The sequence below is a fragment of the Thalassophryne amazonica genome, chromosome 10 (genome assembly GCF_902500255.1).
Source record: "Thalassophryne amazonica chromosome 10, fThaAma1.1, whole genome shotgun sequence".
NCBI lineage: Eukaryota > Metazoa > Chordata > Actinopteri > Batrachoidiformes > Batrachoididae > Thalassophryne > Thalassophryne amazonica.
Genome location: NC_047112.1, coordinates 19774759 through 19797306, shown reverse-complemented (window position 1 = coordinate 19797306; position 22548 = coordinate 19774759). Strand labels below are relative to the sequence as shown.

The window sequence follows — 22548 nt, the reverse complement described above, 5'->3', positions numbered from 1 at the left end:
TGTGGGCAGGAGGTCGGGGTTCGACTGAACTGCCCACTTTAAGAGAGCTGTGAGCTTTTCATCCGCGGTTTTTTGCAGCTGCTCGACTCGTCGTCACCTCTTAAAGCGCGGTGATCAGCACACCTGCACTGAGCTTTACAAAGACATTTTTATACTTTTTCCCCTCCTTTATTTAGAATTCTGAGCTGAGTTGCTCCGTATCATCTCGTTAAAAACAGCTGATCCTCCGCGACGCGTCAACAACTAACACTATTTTCCACTCAAATGCACCTAAACTCTCTTTCTGAGGACCACATGATGTGAAAACGCAATAAAACTTTCTTACCTGTAAATCTGGTCCTGTTTTCTGCATAAATAAATGTTATCCATTCTTTGTGCTCAAACGCCAAAGTAGGGGCGAATCCAGATGGAATGGGGGCGTGGGGCAAGGATGTGCCCCCCCACAACACCCCTAGATTAAAGGTCCAGTTTTGAAGCCTTTTTTTTACTACAACTACTAATACTACTTAAAATAATATTAATTTCGACAAGTAAAATATTTAGAGAGAATTTAAATGTTAGAAAAATGCTAGAATGAATTTAATAGTTACATTTATAAACAATGTAGGTTCGAAATTGCAAGTTTTACTGTTACAGTGCTGTCAACAGTTAAATATGAGGTCAAGAAAGAGGTCTTTATTTTACTTTTTATAAAACAAGTATTTATTTTCATTGAAGTCAAGAAAGGGTGACTATAAAGTAAGTTTTGGCAAAACAGGTATCATTGTCATGTTGAGGTGGCAGAGGGTTGTTGTCGGCAGCTGGGAAAAGTAACTAAAAAAGTAACTAGTAATCTAACTTAGTTACTTTTACAATTGAGTAATCAGTAAAGTAACTAAGTTACTTTTTCAAGGAGTAATCAGTAATCAGTAATTGGATTACTTTTTCAAAGTAACTGTGGCAACACTGTCAGGCAGTCAAAGCTGTCAAACACCAGAATGATCAGGTTTGGGCAGAGCAGAGATCGATGGAAAATGTTTATGGCAGGTGGTCTCCAGAAGCAGGAGAACAATGACCACGGCTGTAGAACACTAACACCTCAGGCAAGTTTGACATTGGGCATGTTATGTTTGTAATTATGACCAACTGGGGCTGAATCTGTGAAACATTTTGTACTATATGTTAGATCTTGACAAAGACTTGTGTATCAAGGTGAACCTGACGCACAAAGTCCCCTCACTAACACCTTGGATGTTGGGTTTGATGATGCAGGTTAGATTAAGTGATGCCCTCATTCTATTAAAGCAAAACGGACATAGTTTATATTTTACAGACATGTGTTGGGCTGTGACACTTTGATAAAGATCAGAATGACCGTCAGACCTGCTGGCCCCCCGCCAGCTGCATTTAATCCACGGCACTGCACTGTTCTGGCTGAGTCTGTCCTCCAGAGGAGACTGTCCCCTCTTGGAAGACTACCCGTCCCGAGAAAGCTGTCTGATCTCCAAAGCACGTGCACTGAACACACAAACCGGGACCATGGTATCCACGCAGAGAGCTGGAGACAGCCATGTTGCTGAGGCTGCTGGAGTCCCACTGTCACACTCCTGTCCAAGTGTGAGATTTGGACAGGGTGGCGCAGCTCCAGTTCCTGCGCCTTGTTTTTTGTGTGAATGGAGATTTTTATTTCCATTTATTTATTTTTTAAGAGTGCTTGTACAGGTGGATTTATGTAAAAAAAAAACTAAGGTGGAAAATCCCTATTGAAAAAACCCCCACAAACTCCTGTGTGCATGCAGACCACTCTGGTATTACATTTATGTTGACAAGATAAATATAATACCAGAGTGTATGTAATACCTGGGATACAACATATAATTAACATTTAATAAAAAAAAATTACATTTAATTATTAGATTTAATTAAAAAACATAAATGACCATTTAATATTATTTGGCCATTGTAAATCAGATCTATTATATTTGCTCCCTTTGTTGTTTGCTTCAGATTAATTTGACTCAAACCTGTCATCTGACCACCAAATATAACTGCCATGTTAAATTCTCTGCTAGTGTTGGAAGTGGGTCTCATGCAAACTTTCAGACACGGACACTATATTGTTTTTCCAGGTGTGTAGTGAGCACCTTGTATGGCAGCACCCTGACATCGGGGTGAATGTGAGGCATTACTGTAAAGCGCTTTGAGCGTCTGATGCAGTTGGGAAAAGCGCTATATAAATGCAGTCCATTTACCATTTTCTTGCAGTGAGGCATCAGTGTTAACCACTAAGCCACTAAGTCACAATTTAATTGTTCAATTATTTTTTTTTTCAGCAGAACAAAACACATGCTATCACAAAGTGAATCAGTGACCAAAAAAAAAAAAAAAAAGTAATATCAATTGCACTTTAAAGTACACAACAGGCCATATGCATACATACATAACACACAAATATACACACATTAAATACACATTTTGTCAATGTTGGCCATTCATCTGTTGCTCGTACAAATACATGCAGACCCCTACAGCCATACCTGTGGTCCTGCTTTCCCTCTTAGACCAGTAGGACCAGGTAGTCCAGGAGCACCCTAAAAGATAAAGCAATGTCACTATAAAACTGGTATCACAAGTGCCTCCTAGCAGAAATTTGCGCACTCAGATGTCCTTTTCGTTATGTGCACTTGAGTCATCAAACACCAAACATGACCTAGAGCTGAGCACTGTGACTGTTTTTGGTCAAAAAGTCTGTAATAACAGGGTTAGATGGGTTAACTGAATCCCTGCTGAGTGCAGTTCTAGATATGTGCATTTGCAACCTTTTCCATTTGGATTATTTTCATATCACAGAGTGCATATCTGGAAGTACAACATTTTATTGACAACAATAATTTCATGTAGTGATTTGAATAAAGAAACTTGATCATTTATCCAAACAAAAACATTGCTTAAACGTCATAATTTATTTCTTTAGGAAAGAATTACAACTTCCTCAATTTTCTATACATGCCATTCAAATGGCATCCAGATGGTACACGTCTGGATTTCCCTTCAAATCTTGTTGTATGACAGTATTATACACGTACCTTATCGCCTGGGTAGCCCATCTCTCCTGACTCACCCCTTTGTCCCACTTCACCCTGAATTTCACAGTATCATACAGAGAAATAACACAAAACAATTCTGCTCTGGTGATGACAATATCACCACATCCAACAATTCAATATAAGCATGAATACCATGAAAACAAATTTACACAGTGTGGACATAATCTAATATTTTTAGTACTACTTATACATTCCATTTGCTATTGTTTGTTGGCTAATATGTACACTACAAACACATACACTGCAATAATATGAATATTTAGATCACCTTATCACCTTTCAATCCAGGCAGGCCGGCTCGTCCCCCTGGGCCCTGACACATAGCGAGGAAGGGCAGGAAGAAGAGTAGAAGAATGACAGCGTCATAGAGATAGACAGGAAAGGGGTCAAATAATTAATTTGTCAATTTGTTTGTAATAGTTCATTCATTTTCTGAACTTGCTCAAATAACCAGATGTTGCAGCAGCTACTAAAACAATTCAGCAGCATGAGAATGCAATTTACTGAGTGGCAACCTGTTTAAAATATAAAATATTTTATTATTAATGAATTGTTAATTATTGATATGTGGCCTTGTGACAGACTGGCATCCTGTCCAGGGTGTACTCCACCTCACACCCTATGACTGCTGCTGGGATAGGCTCCAGCCCCGCGTGACCCTTAATTGGAATAAGCTGGTATAGAAAATAGATGGATGGATGATTATTAATAATGACCATAAAGAATATAATAATGTTAAAACCAAGCAGCAACCTCCAGTACTGAAAAATAAACCCATTATGAGAGTGTCAAATCTGGTAGCTCCTTGAATGGCTACTTGAGGCTGGCACTAAAAGCGAGTTACTCTTGTGAGAAGTTCATGTTAGCAAATACTACAAGTCAGTTGCACCCTACAGGGTCAAATGTTTTGTTACGTGCAGACTGGGCTATGTGAGAGGAAGATGGTAGCTAAGCTAACATCAATTATGGACAACCCCTCTCACCCCCTACATGAGAATGAGACTGTAGGTGCCTTAGGTCCCGGTCACATGGCACTAACAAAGGACACCAAAGCCCAAACTAAACAAGAAATGTGACGTTTACTTTCGGAGACTGGCACTTCGTCAGAATTTTCAAACTGTTGAAAAATGTGAACGAAACCCGACGACAACCTCAATTTGCATGTTCAGGGAGTGGATTAATACATCAAATGTGAAACGGTTGAATATTTTGCCACCATCCATGCGATATTTTATGGTCTGAAATCTCACACAACTAACCAATCAGATTTGCAGAAGAAATGTAACTGGATTAGAATATGTAATAAAATGTTTTAGCACCATAACCACCTGTTGATTTTGCACTATTAACTACATCTACAGTCATCTTTTGTGCTTTATTACATGCACATCTGTGCATTTTATCCTGTACAATAATTTTCCATATCTCTACATACTTATACTAGGACTGTTCATGTTATATAGTGAAAAAATAAAAGTTGTGACAGACTTTGAGCCACATGTTGTTTTTGTTCCACTTCGGGTTTTATAGGTGGAGACCAAATTTGAAATCAGTCAGATACGTTTTAGAGGTCCCCCAGAGTGACACATTTTTGTCTCCCTCCGCTGGCAAGGCAACGTCACCCTAACAGGAGAAGACTCTGATGCCATCATTTTTCTTTTACAGGTGCATGTGATGGTTTCTAATCAGAAAAAGTGGTGGTTGATTGGTCACCCAGAGGAGAACATTACTGGAATTACTGGATTACTACATTGCGTGTTTGGGGAAAATTGTTGCTTTGTGGAAGACCCCTAAACAATGTCCGATTACAATAAAATTTGGCACAGATCTTTTATTTTATTAGTGGAACAAGAACAACGTGTGGCTCAAAAGATTTTTGTAACATTTGACATTTTGAACAGGTCTAATTTATACTCACTATATTCTATTTTTACATAATCTGTTCACATCAGTTTTTATGCACCCACCAGCAAACACTGCAATATACAGTAGTGTTCAGAATAATAGTAGTGCTATGTGACTAAAACGATTAATCCAGGTTTTGAGTATATTTCTTATTGTTACATGTGAAACAAGGTACCAGTAGATTCAGTAGATTCTCACAAATCCAACAAGACCAAGCATTCATGATATGCACACTCTTAAGGCTATGAAATTGGGCTATTAGTAAAAAAAAGTAGAAAAGAGGGTGTTCACAATAATAGTAGCATCTGCTGTTGATGCTACAAACTCAAAACTATTATGTTCAAAGTGCTTTTTTAGCAATCCTGTGAATCACTAAACTAGTATTTAGTTGTATAACCACAGTTTTTCATTATTTCTTCACATCTGCGAGGCATTAATTTTGTTGGTTTGGAACCAAGATTTTGCTCCTTTACTAGTGTGCTTGGGGTCATTGTCTTGTTGAAACACCCATTTCAAGGGCATGTCCTCTTCAGCATAAGGCAACATGACCTCTTCAAGTATTTTGACATATCCAAACTGATCCATGATACCTGGTATGCGATATATAGGCCCAACACCATAGTAGGAGAAACATGCCCATATCATGATGCTTGAACCACCATGCTTCACTGTCTTCACTGTGAGACAACCCCCAAACTCTGAATTCAAGCCACAGTTCACAAACTGTCTGCGGCCCTTGGACCCAAAAAGAAGAATTTTACTCTCATCAGTCCACAAAATATTCCTCCATTTCTCTTTAGGCCAGTTGATGTGTTCTTTGGCAAACTGTAACCTCTTCTGCACATGTCTTTTATTTAACAGAGGGACTTTGCGGGGGATTCTTGCAAATAAATTAGTTTCACACAGGCATCTTCTAACTGTCACAGCACTTACAGGTAACTCCAGACTGTCTTTGATCATCCTGGAGCTGATCAATGGGTGAGCCTTTGCCATTCTGGTTATTCTTCTATCCATTTTGATGGTTGTTTTCCATTTTCTTCCACACGTCTCTGTTTTTTTTTTTGTCCATTTTAAAGCATTGGAGATCATTGCAGATGAACAGCCTATAATGTTTTGCACCTGCGTATAAGTTTCCCCCTCTCCAACAACTTTTTAATCAAACTACGCTGTTCTTCTGAACAATGTCTTGAACGTCCCATTTTCCTCAGGCTTTCAAAGAGAAAAGCATGTTCAACAGGTGCTGGCTTCATCTGTAAATAGGGGACACCTGATTCACACCTGTTTGTTCCACAAAATTGATGAACTCACTGACTGAATGCCACACTATTATTATTGTGAACACCCCCTTTTCTACTTTTTTTTACTAATAGCCCAATTTCATAGCCTTAAGAGTGTGCATATCATGAATGCTTGGTCTTGTTGGATTTGTGAGAATCTACTGAATCTACTGGTACTTGTTTCCCATGTAACAATAAGAAATATACTCAAAACCTGGATTAATCTTTTTAGTCACATAGCACTACTATTATTCTGAACACTACTGTACTTTAGTCACCTCCATTTAATAGAATTTTGTTTCTTTACTACTGAATGACTCTTGCTGCTGCAACAAGCGATTGTCCCTGCTGTGGGATTAATAAAGTTTATCTTATCTTATCTTATCTTAAGTATGACTGAGACCGATTTCTCAAAATCACTCAGGATTCAGTGCAACTTCAGTAGAAAGCCTCTACCCTACCTGAGGTCCCATCAGACCAGTTATTCCTCTCAGTCCCTCAAGCCCTGGGTCACCCTGTGGACAGAAGGTAGAAGAACATGGAAATTGTGTAACGCGTATGCCTATAAACATGCCTAACGTCATCCATCTTTACTCCGTCACATGATGCAGATCTCACAGTCAGTTTCCACTGTCTTCTTGGCAGTAACATGACATGGAGACTGCGAGCATAGCTGATGTTTCCTACACATTGCATTCCTGTTCATCACAACCCTACCGCAGACTTTCCATGATGAAAGTGCACAGTACCTCTAATGACATATATCTAAAGATGTGCCAAAGGTTTTGCTCAGTATATAAGTTTCAGTAACACAACTAATGACAGTGGAATTAAATAATAATTCAGGCGGGCTTTACAGAAAATTTGTGGAACTCTTGCTTGTTTTATTGCTCTATATCTGTAGCCTTATCTAAGAAGTGAAGTAGTCTGAGACCGTTGGCATTGCAGCATCCACCACACTACAGAACCACCTCGGGGCCTGGATGGTAACCAGTTAGACAGACAACCGGTTCATCCCCACCTCTCCAAAGTAACCATCCATCTGCCACAGTCAGATTAAATACGAACAACTGTTTGGCCTTCTCCAGGTGCTATGGTGCTCAACACTAAGGCATCTGTGTGCCCAGAGAAACATGTCACATGGCCAGCATGTTGGAGCTGAAGATTTACATTGGAAGTGATACTCCTCACCTTTATTCTCCCTATAGCCCAGGTTACACAGAGACGGTTTTGTCGGCGGGTAGTACGTAGACCGAAGTTCGCGGTAGTTCCGGCTGTTTTCACGGTGGAAAGGGGCGGAGCATTTCGCCGGCGTTTTGAGCGCTGTACTAGCCGCAAATACGTGGATAAAACGCCGCTAAATCCGCTGAATAAAGCGGAGTTTTGACGCCGTAGCATCCGGCACACGTCAGGCAACGGGGGTTAATACCCAGTTCTATCCTTTACAATCGTAGGTAAGACGCGCGTGAGAACAGTGGTGTTCTGCTGCCGCCAATAATGCCCTGTGTACCGCTGGATTTATCCAGGCAAATCCTGCGTTCCTCCAGGAACTTTTGCATATCGGCACCGCCCCCAGAGTATAATAGGCTGAAGCAGCAGGAATACATGCCTGTCACTGCAGGAGGAGGGAGCTCATCTCTCAGCCTTTTCTTTTCTCTCCTTTTCCCCTCCTCAACGTGTTGCTCCGTCTCCACCACAGGGCTACCCTCTGCTTCTGAACCAGACCTCTTGGTAAGTCCTTGCCGCTGCCAATTTTATTTTAGGAGGCATACTGGAGCTTCTCTGCAAAAATATCTGGAGCTGGCCGCGAGTGAGAGGCCTGCATGCAGCGCGCTAGAGTTTTTATACTGACCGCCGCCTATTGGCCGTTTGGAACGCCGTTAACTGGGAGGTGGCGTTTAGAACAGCGTACTGTCCGCTAGCGCCGCCGTTTTGTCTGCCTCTGTCGCCGGTTAAAACGCCTTTGAGGACGCCGATGTGGGCTCTATCGCCGTTTTACACGCCGTTGGTTAGGGATACAACGCCGGCCGCCAATTACGGAGGTGTAAACTGCGGCACTACAGGAAGGGGCGGGATGACACGGAGATTAAAAAGTATCAAATGCCGTTGTTCTCGTTGTCTCCGTCGTCAGGCCACTTCTCCGGGAGCACTCCCTGAATTATTCGACATGTTGAATAATTTTTTTCGACGATTCCCGGTGAAGCCGGAACCAAACCACGACCCCATGCGCTGGCGTTAACTACGGCGTTTGATCCCTAAAACGGCCCGGAGGGGGCAAAATCTCTGCCGGGACGCTTCCGGGAGAGTTTACCGTCTATGTGTAAATGGGGCTTAAGTAATTGCTCTTTTGACATGAACGGGGATGTCACCTTTGGTCACAATTAGCATCCAAGTCTGACAAGCATAAAATAAGATGGGAAGCGTGAGGAACCAAAAAACTTTGACCTTCAATCTCCTGCAAAGACAGTGGCATCACCAAACATCTCTGTCCAGCCACCTGATGGCTTCATAAGCTCTTCCCAAGCATATCTCAACTATCTCTCAACCTCAGTGGCTGATGACTTGGAGGCTTGAATGTTAATGCTGATATAAGTGAATGTCTTTGCAGCAGAGGTCTCCAATCCTGCTCCTGAAGAGGTGATATTACAGGACATTCCTGGCAACTGAGTTGCAGTAAATATGCATATATAAAGAATTACAGCAGTATACTGCAAAATCACAGCAGCCCACTGTGTAAATTCAATACTGTAGCGTATTAAATATAGAGTCAACCTCCTGTATATTTCTTACTGTAAATTTTCAGCAATTAGTTGCCAGGAATTTCCTGTAAAAATACCAGGCATTTCTAACAGTGTTATTACCATCTCTGATGCTGCAATCAGGATATCAATTGATTTTGCAAAGATCGTTGCATCACCCACAAAGTAAAGGAGAGTAAACATTTCCTCTGCAACGGAGTCACCTAAGCCACTGGATTCCACAACCGCACACAACACATCACGTAGAGCAGGTAGCTGATTGTTTAAGGAGCTGGCCTATGTAGACCTGGGTTCAAATAGTGCTCATACTGTGTACCCATGTCTTGGACAACACATTTAATCTACATTGTCTCAAATCATCCAGCTGTAAATGGGTACTGGCCTCAGCTGCGGAAATGACATGTGTCAGACTGGCGTTCCGTTGAGGGGGAGTGATAGACTCTCTTCCGCTTGACGCTACGGAATCCAGAGATAAACACCAACACCCCTCAGGGCCAATGTAGGACCCAACACCCAATCCATCCAATCACTAAACAGTGTAAGAGCCAGAACACATCCAAATGAATGCCAGAATTCACTGGGAAAATCTTGATTTTTGGCCCACACCCTGTGTCCTTATCTGTGCTTACAAAGGAAAAAATACGACATATTAAATAAATGCTGATGTTTCTTAAAAGCATGCGGCACATTTGTATGTTTAACATCCATCTGCGTCAGCAATGAAGCTGAGTTACGGCCAGTAGCTGAGTTAAAGGTAGTTCATCTAGATGAGTCCAGAACCAGACAGTCGCATGAGAAGTACCCCAATAAATCCTAATGTGATGGCAAACTGTTTAAATAAAGCCTGAAATGATGGGATAGGAGTGTTGCTGATGCCAGTATACTGTGGAGGGGTTGCAGAGACCTGCATCACATTTGGTCTTAAAAGACGGCATACTTTTCTACTGCACCGTGACAATCGTGATCCCCACGCTCCTAACAGCTGGTCCCTTTACTGCTCTGTTAGTCCCACTACATTCAAACAAAAAAACCCCACATGAGATTATTTTACAAAGCGGTGAGCGGATGCTTGTTTCTTTGAACTGGGTGGAACAGTCTGCGATAACCCTCGTAGGTCTTCTTTGCTTCATTGTAAATTACTTCCAGCTTTACGGGCAACTAAATTCTGAAAACACATGAATATTGGTCTTCTTAACCTGGCAGTCACCTGAGACCAGCTCTACACACTCAGTAGCAGAAAAGATTATTATTGCTGCCATAAAAACAGAAAAAAACCTGGCTTGAGTGCTGCAATATATTTCTTTCTCGAGATAATCTGGCAGCATGAAAATTCACAGTCATGACTCATGGAGCAGCAAAGCACGTCCTGTTATCAATCATCCAAACCAGCCAAGCAAAAAAATGCAAAAAAACAACAGCACAGGAAAGCTTTAAGATAAATAGGTGGAAGGACAGAAGCAGAACTGTGAGCAAAGTAAATAGAAAAATCCAACATGCATCTGGATTAGGGATGGGAAATATACACGTAACAACAATTCAGTAAAGAATCTTACATTTTGCAGGTGATACTCACCCTCAGACCAGCAAAGCCACCAATTCCAGTTCCACCAACAGGCCCCTGTGAAACATCACACCAGCATCCTAAGTACACAGCATTAAACATTCCACAAGACTCCAGTGGAATTTCTCTCACTGTATGTGTCCATACCCTAAACCTATGAAGATGTTCAATTCTGTGAAGAACTGGGCACATGTTGGAGGGATTTTTGAATTTTTAACTGCATGAGTAAGAACATGCAATGATACACTTTTCCTGTCATGCTGTTTGAGAGTTAAAGGGCACTGCTAGGCTGCAAATGCTAGTGTTAGTCTCATAGAGCTGAAGAAATGTGATTATACGATACGATACGATACGATACGATTCACTTTATTATCCCTTCTGGGAAATTTGCCTTGGACTCCAAGAGCTGCACAAATAAAACTGCCATGACATAATTACATAACTTGTGCATACTGCACATAACTTGATACATACACCAATACTGCACATATCCCTTTTGCACAAATGGCTCATACATATTGCACATATCCCTAAAACACATATCCAAATTGCACATACCCCTATTACAAAGCACATTGATCTTCAGTTGTGGAAGTGCCAAAAAAAAACAAAAAAACAAAAAAACAAATCCAACAACAACAGAAAATGGAAACTAAAAGACAGCAACAGACGCAGCAAAAAGGCATAAGCCAGCAGAGATCCTGTTGGAAAGAACTCAGAAAAAATACAGACATGTTTCAAGCTAAAGTTTTGCTGGATATATGCTGGACAGGTAGAACACATACACTTACTCATTCATGTCCTCTGCTAATTCTGATGAAACAAACTCAATATATTTGTCATGGAATCCCCCAAAATAAATACTTTTCCAACAATACAATTTGCTGTAATTTTGTGAGATACCACAGAAATAAAGACAGACTCAATTTCAACAAAAAGCCATCAGTCACTCACTCATCTTCAACCACTCATCCGGGACTGGGTCGCTGGGGCAACAGCTTCAGTAGGGGACCCCAAACGTCCCTTCCTGACTGGGTGATCCCGAGTCGTTCCCAGGCCAGTGTGGAGATATAATCTCTCCACCTAGTCCTGGGTCTTCCCCAGGGTCTCCTCCCAGCTGCACATGCCTGGAACACCTCCCTAGGGAGGCACCCAGGAGGCACCCTTACCAGATGCTCGAACCACCTCAGCTTGCTCCTCTCAATGTGAAGGAGCAGCAGCTCTACTCCAAGTTCCTCACAAAGGACTGAGCTTGTCACCCTATCTCTAACCTCCTAAGACCCGGAGGTTCTCATGAAACAAAACTTAGTATTATGGTCTAGACAACCAAAAATGTCATGTCCACATATGTGGATGCCAGGCCCTAGGAGGCTAAGGGAGACCCCAGCCACCCTCCAGAGGAAACTAATTTTTGCCGTTTACACCCAACCCTCATGACCATACAGTGAGGCAAATAAGTATTTGATCTACTGTCGATTTTGCAAGTTTTCCCACCTACAAAGAATTGAGAGGTCTGTAATTTTTTTTTCATAGGTACACTTCAACTGTGAGAGACAGAATATAAAAAAAAATCAGAAAATCACATTGTATGATTTTTAAATAATTAATATGCATTTTATTGCATGAAATAAGTATTTCATCGCCTACCATCCAACAAGAATTCTGACTCTCACAGACCTGTTACTTTTTGTTTAAGAAGCCCTCCTGTCCCGCACTCTTTACCTGTATTAATTGCACCTGTTTGAACTTGTTACCTGTATAAAAGTCACTTGTCCACACACTCAATCAATCACACTCCAAACTATCCACCATGGCCAAGACCAAAGAGCTGTCTAAGGACACCAGGGACAAAATTGTAGACCTGCACAAGGCTGGGATGGGCTACAGGACAATAAGCAAGCAGCTGGTGAGAAGGGAACTGTTGGTGTAATTATTAGAAAATGGAAGAAACACAAGATGACTGCCAATCTTCCTCAGTCTGGGGTTCCATGCTGCGACCACAGTAGCAAAGATTACATTATCAACACACTAGGCCGTCAAGGTTTAAAATCCTGCAGGGCACTCAAGGTCCCCATGCTCAAGCCAGCACATGTCCAGGCCCATTTGAAGTTTGCAGTGACCACATGGATGGTCCAGAGGAGGCATGGGAGAAGGTTATGTAGTCGGATGAAACCAAAATAGAGCTTTTTGGTATCAACTCCACTCGCCGTGTTTGGAGAATAAGATCAACCCCAAGAACACCATCCCAACCGTGAAGCATGTGGGTGGAAACAATATTTTTGGGTGCTTTTCTGCGAAGGCGCAGGACGACTGCACCTTATGGAAGGGAGGATGGATGAAGTCATGTATCGCAGGATTTTGGCAAACAACCTCCTTCCCTCAGTAAGAGCATTAAAGATGGGTCATGGCTGGGTCTTCCAGCATGACAATGACCCAAAACACACAGCCAACTAAAGGCAACTAAGGAGTGGCTCCGTAAGAAGCATTTCAAGGTCCTGAAGTGGCCTAGCCCGTTCCCGACTATGCCTCGATATCCTGTCCATGAATATCACAAACACAATTGGTGACAAGGCACAGCCCTGGCAGAGGCCAACCTCCATCGGAAATGAGTCTGACTTACTGCCTCTATGAGAACCATTGACTTATTATGGTGGAGAGGTTTGTGTGTTCCTATGAACCCAGGAGCTGTGTTGTCTGGAGGTATCGTGATCCTGGTAGGGTCTCCCATTGCAAATTGGTCTCAGGCGAGGGGCCAGATTAATAATGGTTCACAAAGACTCCATGGACAAGTGAAGCAGAAGAAATGTGATCTGGCCCGGAGAAAGCCCGGGGCCCCCATCTGGAGCAAGCCTGCACAGAGGGCCCATCAGCGAGCGCCTGGTGGCTGGGCTTGCCAAGAAGCCCAGCTGGGCTCAGCGCGAAGAGGCAATGTGGACTTTCCATGTCCACCCTGTGGGGTCACCACTTGCAAGGGAACTTCTGGGTCAGTGCGTGGCCCATGGGTAGCAGTGCAAGTTGAGGGCCTCAACAGACCAGACACGGCAGCAGAGGCTAGCTCTAGGGCTGTGGAACATGACCTTGCTGTGGGGGAAGAAGCTGGAGCTTGTGTGGGAGATGGAGTGCTACCATTTATATCTGGTGGGCCTTGCCTCCACGCACAGCCTCGGCTCCAGAGCCACTCTCCTTGATAAAGGTTGGACCCTATTCTTCTCTGGAGTTGCCCAAGGTGAGTGCCGGGCAGGTGTGGAGATACTCACAAGCCCCTGACTAAGCGCTGCTGCATTGGAGTTTACCCCGGGAGATGAGGGGACCACCTTCTTGCGCCTTTGGGTTGGGGGGGGGGAGGGGGGGGACTCTGACTGTTGTTTGTGCGTATGTACTGCATTCTGCCTTCTTGAAGTCCCTGGCTGGAGTCCTGTAAGAGGGCTCCAGTGGGGCAATCCGTTGTTCTGCTGGGGGACTTCAACGCACATGTGGGCAATGACAGGGACACCTGAGGAGGCATGATTGGGCAGAATGGCCTCCCTGGTCTAAACCCGAGCAGTTGTTTGTTATTAGACTTCTGTGCTAGCCATGGACTGTCCATAACAAGCACTACGTTTGAACATAAGGATGCTCATAAGTGTACATGGTACCAGAGCACCCTAGGCCGAAGGCTGATGATTGATTTTGTGATTGTGAGCTGTGGACTGAAGGTCTTAGGTGCCTCAAGGGGCGGTAACCCTTGAACAATGTCGTGGACACCGGTGGTCGGAGCAGCTGTTCGCCTGAAGTAAGAGTCTTTCCTGGATATGTTATCTTGGAAGACTCCAGAGGCAGTTGTAAGGCACGACAGGCCCAGAGGAGGGTTGGGAAAGCAGCGGGAGCGAGACAAGTTCAGAGCAACCATGGAGAAGGACTTTCGGTCAGCACCAAGGTGCTTCTGGAGGACCGTACGGTATCTCAGGAAAGGAAAATGGGGAACCATCCAAGCTGTATAGAGTGTGGATGGGACTCTGTTGACCTCAAATGAGGAGGTAATCGGTCGCTGGAAGGAGCACTTTGAGGAACACCTGCATCACACGCCCTCTGTAGTAGAGGCAGAGCTGGAAGCTGGTGGGGGATCATCATCAATTTCCCTGATGGAAGTCACTGAGGTAGTCAAACAACTTCACAGTGGCAAAGACCCAGGGGTTGATAAGATCCATCCAGAAATGCTGAAGGCTCTGGGTGTGGAGGGACTGTCTTGGATGAGACGTCTCTTCAACATTGCGTGGCACTCGGGTTAGTGCCAAAGGAGTGGTGGCCCCCATATTTATAAAGGGGAACCAGAGAGTGTGTGCCACCTAAAGGTGCATCACACTACTCAGCCTCCCTGGTAAAGTCTACTCCAGGGTGCTGGAAAGGAGGACTTGGTCAAAAGTCGAATCTCAGATTGTAGACTAACAATGCGGGTTCCATCTTGGACGTGGAACAACTGACCAGCTCTTCACTCTCACAATGACCCTGGAGGCAGCCGGGCAGTATGTCCACCGAGTCTACATATGTTTTGTGGACTTGTAGAAGGCGTATGATTGGGTACCTCAGAAGATGCTGTGGGAGGTGTTGCGGGAGTTTGAAGTGAGGGGGTCCCTTTTCTGAGCCATCCAATCTCAAAACTCACAAAGTGAGAGCTGTGTTCGGGTCCTCAGTATGACAAAAAGTCGTTTTTGTCAATTTTGTGAAAAACAAAATGGGTATACACCTTTAATCTCCAGAACCTCCTGATTTTACCCTGGGTTTCCACATGCTTACATCCACTAATGAGTGGAGTTCAGAAGGCATCCTGCTAAGGTATGACACATTTTGGTGAAGCAATTTGTGTTCAAAGCTGTGTTATCAGGGCATAGATCTCTTGTAGGTTCTCCCAACATAAACTAGGCTCATTTAAGGGGCTGGAACAAAAAACATTTCTACGAATCTTATGGTTTGCCTAGTGGGTAGGCCAATATCCATGGGGTTGAGTCAGGGTCAGTTTGAAGAAGCAATGTGGGCTAATAATCTACAAGGACAGGAATAATAGTAATGTGCTTGTCACCATGGGAGTCTTGGCATGGTGACTGACGTTTACCATGCCAAGACTCCCATGGTGACCCGCAGTCGCCATGCCAAGGCTGGTGGGCCCAAATGCAAAACAAAGTTGTAATTTTATGACAAAACATTAAAATGGATAAAAAAAACTTTCATCAGCTGTAACTTTGGTTTGTATTATTTTGACTCAGAGATAATATATCAGGCAAGCAAAATGGACATTTAAAAAAACAGAGATGATGTGGAGATGGAATCACATGCAACCATTCATTACTTAGGTCACAATATATGCCAATTTATAAACACGTATCGTTTCCCTGCAACTGCCATGTATTTTAAAATCTGTCCAAAACATGACATACTGTATATCCACCTCCCTATCCAAGTTCATGAAGATACCGACATTCAAGTTGCATACCAGACTCTAAATATATGAACGAGTTTATCAAGAAGATGAACTACAGCAGTGGTCTCCATCCATCTGCAGTGAAGGTCAGAGAAGGTGCGGGTTTTCAATGTAACCACACACTGCACCAAAGGATCTGAATGATAAACTCCACCCCACACACTTGAAGTTGTGTTAAACACTGAAACAGCTGATGGTTACACTCACTGAATGCACCACGTCTGGCATTTATGGCACATGGTTGGAGACCACTGGGCTACCTTCTAGTTGATGGATGTCCAGCCACTGATTAAAGAAAATGGGGATCAAGCATGAAGACCTACTCATGCAGAAAGAAGGACAGGAATAAAAAATAGAAAATGGAAAGAGAAAAAACCTGAAGATAAAAAATACCAGACTTCTTACCTGGCTGCCATCAGGACCGGGGGGTCCCCTCTCACCCATGTCACCGATCACACCCTACATGGGATTTATAACCATACAGACTTAATTACAAAGGGTCAGCACGTTACCCACCAAATAATGCAGCATGTGGCCCAATTTAAGTTTTAAATATTGAGTTAAACTGAGGGAATTCCCAAAGAGGAGCACATGGAATTTATTTCTTTCTGTCCTTAATATAGTTACTTTATCCACAGGCAACCAATGCAACCCATGGAGGCTTTGCTACTTATCACATTTAATCTGGATTTACCACAAAAGCTTAAGAACATATTAGCATTTGATGTGTAAACAATACTCATTAAAGTATCTGGGGGAGTTTGCAGACTGGTTTATAACAGCCTGTGATCTAGTAAGCCAGACACAGCTCAGCATTCCAAAAAAAAAAGATACTTGGCCGCATTCCCGCTTGGCAGCATAAACACAGAGAAGCAAAAGGTTTGTTTTTAAAACATTAAGTTTTCACAGTAAGAGGGCCAGAACCAGACATTCCATCTGTTGCTATCTTATTTTAGCTGCATGTTTTTCCTTCAATGCCATGTTGCACCAAACATGGTACGATAGGTCCTGTGCCAAAATAAAGGTTTTGTGAGATTTTATGTGTGATATAGTGACATAGTGAGCATAGTGAGCTGCTTTTCATCTTCTAAAAGAATTATCTGTCTTTTATCTTTGTTATTATTGAGCCCAGTCTCATCCCAACAGCATCAAAGACCAATGCTATTGATGCTGAACACCAGCGATGATGGTAAATATGTCATTATTACCTGTCTTCCTTTTGGGCCAGATTTCCCTTTAGGACCAGGAATACCCTAAAAAAAATAATGAAAGGCAACATTAACTATAGCCATCCACCCATCCACCCACCCATCCATCCATCCATCCATGCATCCATTTTCTATACCCCATTACTCCAATTAAGGGTCACGGGGGCTAGCGCCTATCCCACCAGTCACAGGGCGTGAGGCGGGGTACACCCTGGACAGGATGCCGGTCCGTCACAGGGCCACATACAGACAAACAAACACATTCACACCTGCACGCACACCTGTGGACAATTTAAAGTTCTAACTATAACTACTACTATGTATATGTAGACCTGTGATTGATTCCCATTCACACTACCCCTGACTGTGTCCCTGGGTGAGACACTTCAACTGCATTGTGTCAGTTAACCCACCTATAGTATGGGTAGCGACATTTCTTGAGAAAGTAACCTGTGAAGGACTGGCTGGCATCTGATCCAGGGAAAGTCACTCTCTTCCCCTTCACGCTATGGTATCCCAGGATTAAGGTTGGGTAGGATTACTTTGAAAGAATACATGTGGATTACATGTATGTATGTACATACATTTGGATTACTTGTAATCTGATTACTTTTGGATTACATTTCAAAGTAATCCTACCCAACCTTGCCCAAGATATGCATGGGCATAAATGAGTCTCAGTGGCTATATAGGACTCATAGCTTTTGTTTTATGTTTGTATATATGTTACATATTTGACACACATACTGTATAGCCATTTAATTTATGTAATATCAGACTTCAGCTACTGGAAAATAATTATATTTTTGATAGAGTCTATGGCAGTGTCACAGAGCATGTTTGTTGTAAATGTAGCTACTGGAATATATTGTGGGAAATTCACTTTGCCAAAAACATAAATCTAATAGTATAAAATAAAACACAAGCTCTTGTGCAGTAAGCCATAACAAGGAAATAAAGAAAGGGATCTCTTTGCAAATCAGATTTCTTTACAAGAATGAAAATAAGAAGTATTAAATATTTTCTACCCACAACTAAAGACTGTAACATAATCATTACAAAGCACATTTTACTTCAACATGGTAGTTAAAAGCAGCAGAGAGAAGTTGAATCTACTGAGTACTGAGCAGCTGGAAAAAATTACAAAAAATACAGAAATAATTTTTTATAAATTGCAACAACACAGCTGAATTCAAAAATAAAGAAAGGAAATAGATACATGTGAAACTGGAGGAAAAAGTAACAGAGACTGACAGAATAACAGAGAGATTATGTGAGGTGAAGAAGAACTAAACCTACATAAGCCCTGACACACATTGGTGCTGGTTCTTATCTCAGGATTCCATAAAGTATAACTCCCACTGGACAAAACACCAGTTCATTAAAGGTCACCTCCCCAGGAAAGGCTGACACCCATTTACAGCTGATTGGACTGAGACAATGTGGATGAAGTACAACCCCAATTCCAATGAAGTTGGGACTTTGTCTAAAATGTAAATAAAAACAGAATACAATGATTTGCAAATCCTCTTCAACCTATATTCAGTTGAATACACCACAAAGACAAGACATTTAATGTTCAAACTGATAAACTTTATTATTTTTGTGCAAGTATTTGCTCATTTTGAAATGGATGTCTGCAACATGTTTCAAAAAACGGACAGCGGTATGTTTACCACTGTGTTACATCACTTTTCCTTCTAACAACACTCAGTAAGTGTTTGGGAACTGAGGACACTAATTGTTGAAGCTTTGTAGGTGGAATTCTTTCCCATTCTTGCTTGATGTATGACTTCAGTTGTTCATTAGTCCGGGGTCGCCATTGTCGTATTTTGCGCTTCATAATGTGCCACACATTTTCAGTGGGCGACAGGTCTGGACTACAGGCAGGCCAGTCTAGTACCCGCAGTCTTTTACTACAAAGCCACGCTGTTGTAACACGTGCCGAATGTGGCTTGGCATTGTCTTGCTGAAATATGCAGGGACATCCCTGAAAAAGACGTTGCTTGGAGCAGCATCCATTTAAAAATTAGCAAATATTTGCACAAAAACAATAAAGTTTATCAGTTTGAGCATTAAGTATCTTGTGTTTGTGGTGTATTCAATTAAATATAGGTTGAAGAGGATTTTCAAATCATTGTATCTGTTTTTTTTTTACATTTTACACAACGTCCAAACTTCATTGGAATTGGGGTTATATCTTTTCCAATGACTCAGGCAGGTAATCCAAACAGGAATCAAACCCAGCTCTACATATTGGTGTACATTTAAAAGCAACTAGGCTACCCATAACTAACGAGAGCAATCAGAGATTTCTGATGTCCGTCAATCCGGATCCACATCTCCTCCAAAATTCAGTGGAGTCTTCCATGCCCTGATATCTATCTGTGTTGCAAATTTGGTGAGAATCTGTCAAGTATTTTTGAAGAAATTCTTCAAAGCCTATATAAAGGGAAATTTTGATTGGAATCTGGATTCGGATCCAGATCGCCTCCAAAATTCAGTGGAGTCTTCCATGCCCTAATATCTGTCTGTGGTACAAATTTCTTGAGAATCTGTGAAGTAGTTTTGAAGTAATCGCTCAAAGCCTTTATAAAGTGAAATCCGGATCACCTCCAAAATTTTATGGAATCTTCCATGGACTATTATCTATTTGTGGTGAAAATTTCATCAAAATCCGTGCAGTAGTTTTGATGTAATCCTGCTAACAGACAGACAAATAAACGCTGGTGATTTATATTACGTCCTTGATGGACATAATAAGTATAAAATTGGTCTCACTTTCTTGCCCTCTAGTCCGGGAGGCCCAGCTCCACCTGGAGGCCCAATGAAACCCTGGAAAACAAATAAAGCATACTGTATTTCCAAGATGATGTGTAAATATTTACAATTTCACATTTAAAAATATAATTGCATGAAATGAAGCAACAGGACCAGCTGGATTACCCCTCACTATCATACTCTCTGTTATCCTCCACAGTCACTCCCTTTCAAATCCACCTCATTTTGCTGGTGCGGTTTTGTAACCAGGACCCTGAGAAGAAGAGTTTGACCTCTGTACCCCAAATATAAACAAGTAACAGTACTTGAGGTATGTTTCAGTAATTTCCCGAGTTATTTACATGTTTCCAACAAATGAAGTTTTTCAGAACCTGATAATGGTGTTCTTGATATTACAGGTGATACACAAATTATCTGTACTTTTGATTACTGAGAGAAAACTTTGCATCGGTCAGAAAATGGGGTTCTTGTTCTTTTCACTACGTTTTGCCAAGGAAGAGTGTGCTAATATGAAGAATTTGTGTCTTATTTGGAACCAGATGGGTTTAAATGCAGAAGAATTTCCCTTTGGGGATGAACAAAAAGTAAACTTTTAAAAAGTATAGACCAAAAACTGTGTTTGAGGACTTTAAAAATCATTGAGGCTTGACCACTGCAGATGTCTTTTTGGTGTCATTAGCTGTTCTAATCAACATAATGGCTCTGAGGCAATATGTGCATATTTGAAGCAGCGCTTGTTAACTTTTAGACAAGGTTAGTGTTCTTATTTAAAGAAGATGAAAGCTTTAAAGTTCCTTGAACACTTCCTTAGGGTTACAATAATCATCAGACCTCAGACATCCTGATGGTTTCACTAATATTTTCAGCAGAGATTCAAAATGTACAGTGTGGAAAAAAAGGAGGGTGGTTTAAAGTTTTTTTTTTGTTTTTTTTTTGGCTGCCCCTGTTTATTCAGGGTGGCCACAGTGGATCTGGTCCAGATGTGCACTGAGACTTTAGCACAAGATGTATGCCAGATGCCCTTCCTGATGCAGCTCTAGCTCCACGTCAGTATCAGGTCAAGTCAAACACCGGAACAAGGGCTACTGCATCATCACTTCACAAGACTGCTTTGAGTCTCGGCTGGTACCCCCCGCCCCCCCAAGCAGACCTGAGGTCCATCAACATTTCTTTTATTTCTTGAAAGTAACCATCTGTTTTTTGCAGAGGTGGGTGTCCCTTTCACTTCACCCAATTACTGCAGATCTCACTGATACTGAACCTGCATGCTGAATAGGGGTGTGTGCATCTCTCCTTTATAAGACCATCTAATATGTATCTTAATACATGGGTTACAATATTACAACGGCGTTTTAGGGCCACATTGAGCTTTTTTTTTAGACTTTGAGAGTAAAGTCATAATATTACGAGAATAAAGTCGTAATTTTATGAGAAAAAAAATCTTAATTTTATGAGAAAAAAACTCGTAATATTACAAAAATAAAGTTATAATATTATGTGAATAATGTTGTATTTATACAAAACACGATAATCCCGTCGACTGCCAGTTCCAGCCATCTCCTCCTCCACAAAAGAGATGATTTTGAGAGCAACGGTACTACAGGCGAAGTCCGTGTGGTTCCTTCTACGGAATAGACACATTTTCTTGCATATTCGTTTCAAAATTCTGATCCTAATGATAATGTGGTGCAGATGGGCCAAAAAATGACGTATTTCCTTATTTGTAAAACCTATACTGAATTACAACTTAACAAAGTGCTCCACAGATATCATTTTGAGATGCAGAGTTTTTCTCTCATAAAATGACATCTTTATCCTTGTAAAATTAAAAGTCTATTCTCATAATAACATCGCACGAACAGGTGAACAGGTAGGCGTGCACGAACCCGGTGCGAGAGTTCGTGCACGCGCTGGTGTCCGTCAAGCAGGAACAGTGCCAGGTGCACCACATGGCATCACTTATGTGGAAGAACTGAAAACCAGTTGGTACGTGTGGAACCACATCGCGCCGCTTATGTAGAATAAATAATAAAATAAAAACCAGCTGGTACCTGTGGGACCACATCGTGCCGCTTATGTGGAATAATAAAAAAAAGAAGAAAAAAAACCCCACACCACCCGGGATGCAAACTCGCGCCTTTCAAAACCTCTGATCTGCAGTCAGAGATGTTACCACTGAGCTACAGAACTGTTCTTTGAAAGCTGCGGGAATCTGCCTCATATCAGGAAGGACATGGAAGTATTACAAAAAAAAAAAAAAAAATTAAATCCCACACCATATAAAAACTCTGCATTTATCAAGCGAGAAATACAAATATGACCCGTCTGTTCCTCTGGTGATGACCCATGGTCACAGACATACAGTCATGAAATGACATGAATGAGAACATCTACTGGTCAGGTACGTCCAGCTGGCCGTGCATGTGTTCTACCCGACACGCATTTTTGAAGTGCCATGAAAGCATAGTAGAGAAGCTTGAATCTTCGACTAGACTGGGTTGTTTGACGCCAGGATG

The 22548-nt window shown here is 42.0% G+C and overlaps 1 protein-coding gene across 1 annotated transcript in view; it reads right to left on the bottom strand.

Annotated features, from left to right (window-relative positions):
• LOC117519456 (collagen alpha-1(XXIV) chain) overlaps positions 1 to 22548 on the bottom strand; it is a 240449-nt gene that overhangs the window by 124919 nt on the left and 92982 nt on the right. The window contains 8 exon segments of the mRNA XM_034180800.1: positions 2517 to 2570; positions 3066 to 3119; positions 3355 to 3399; positions 6730 to 6783; positions 10601 to 10645; positions 16449 to 16502; positions 17252 to 17296; positions 20033 to 20086. Coding sequence (XP_034036691.1) covers positions 2517 to 2570; positions 3066 to 3119; positions 3355 to 3399; positions 6730 to 6783; positions 10601 to 10645; positions 16449 to 16502; positions 17252 to 17296; positions 20033 to 20086 — 405 coding nt within the window.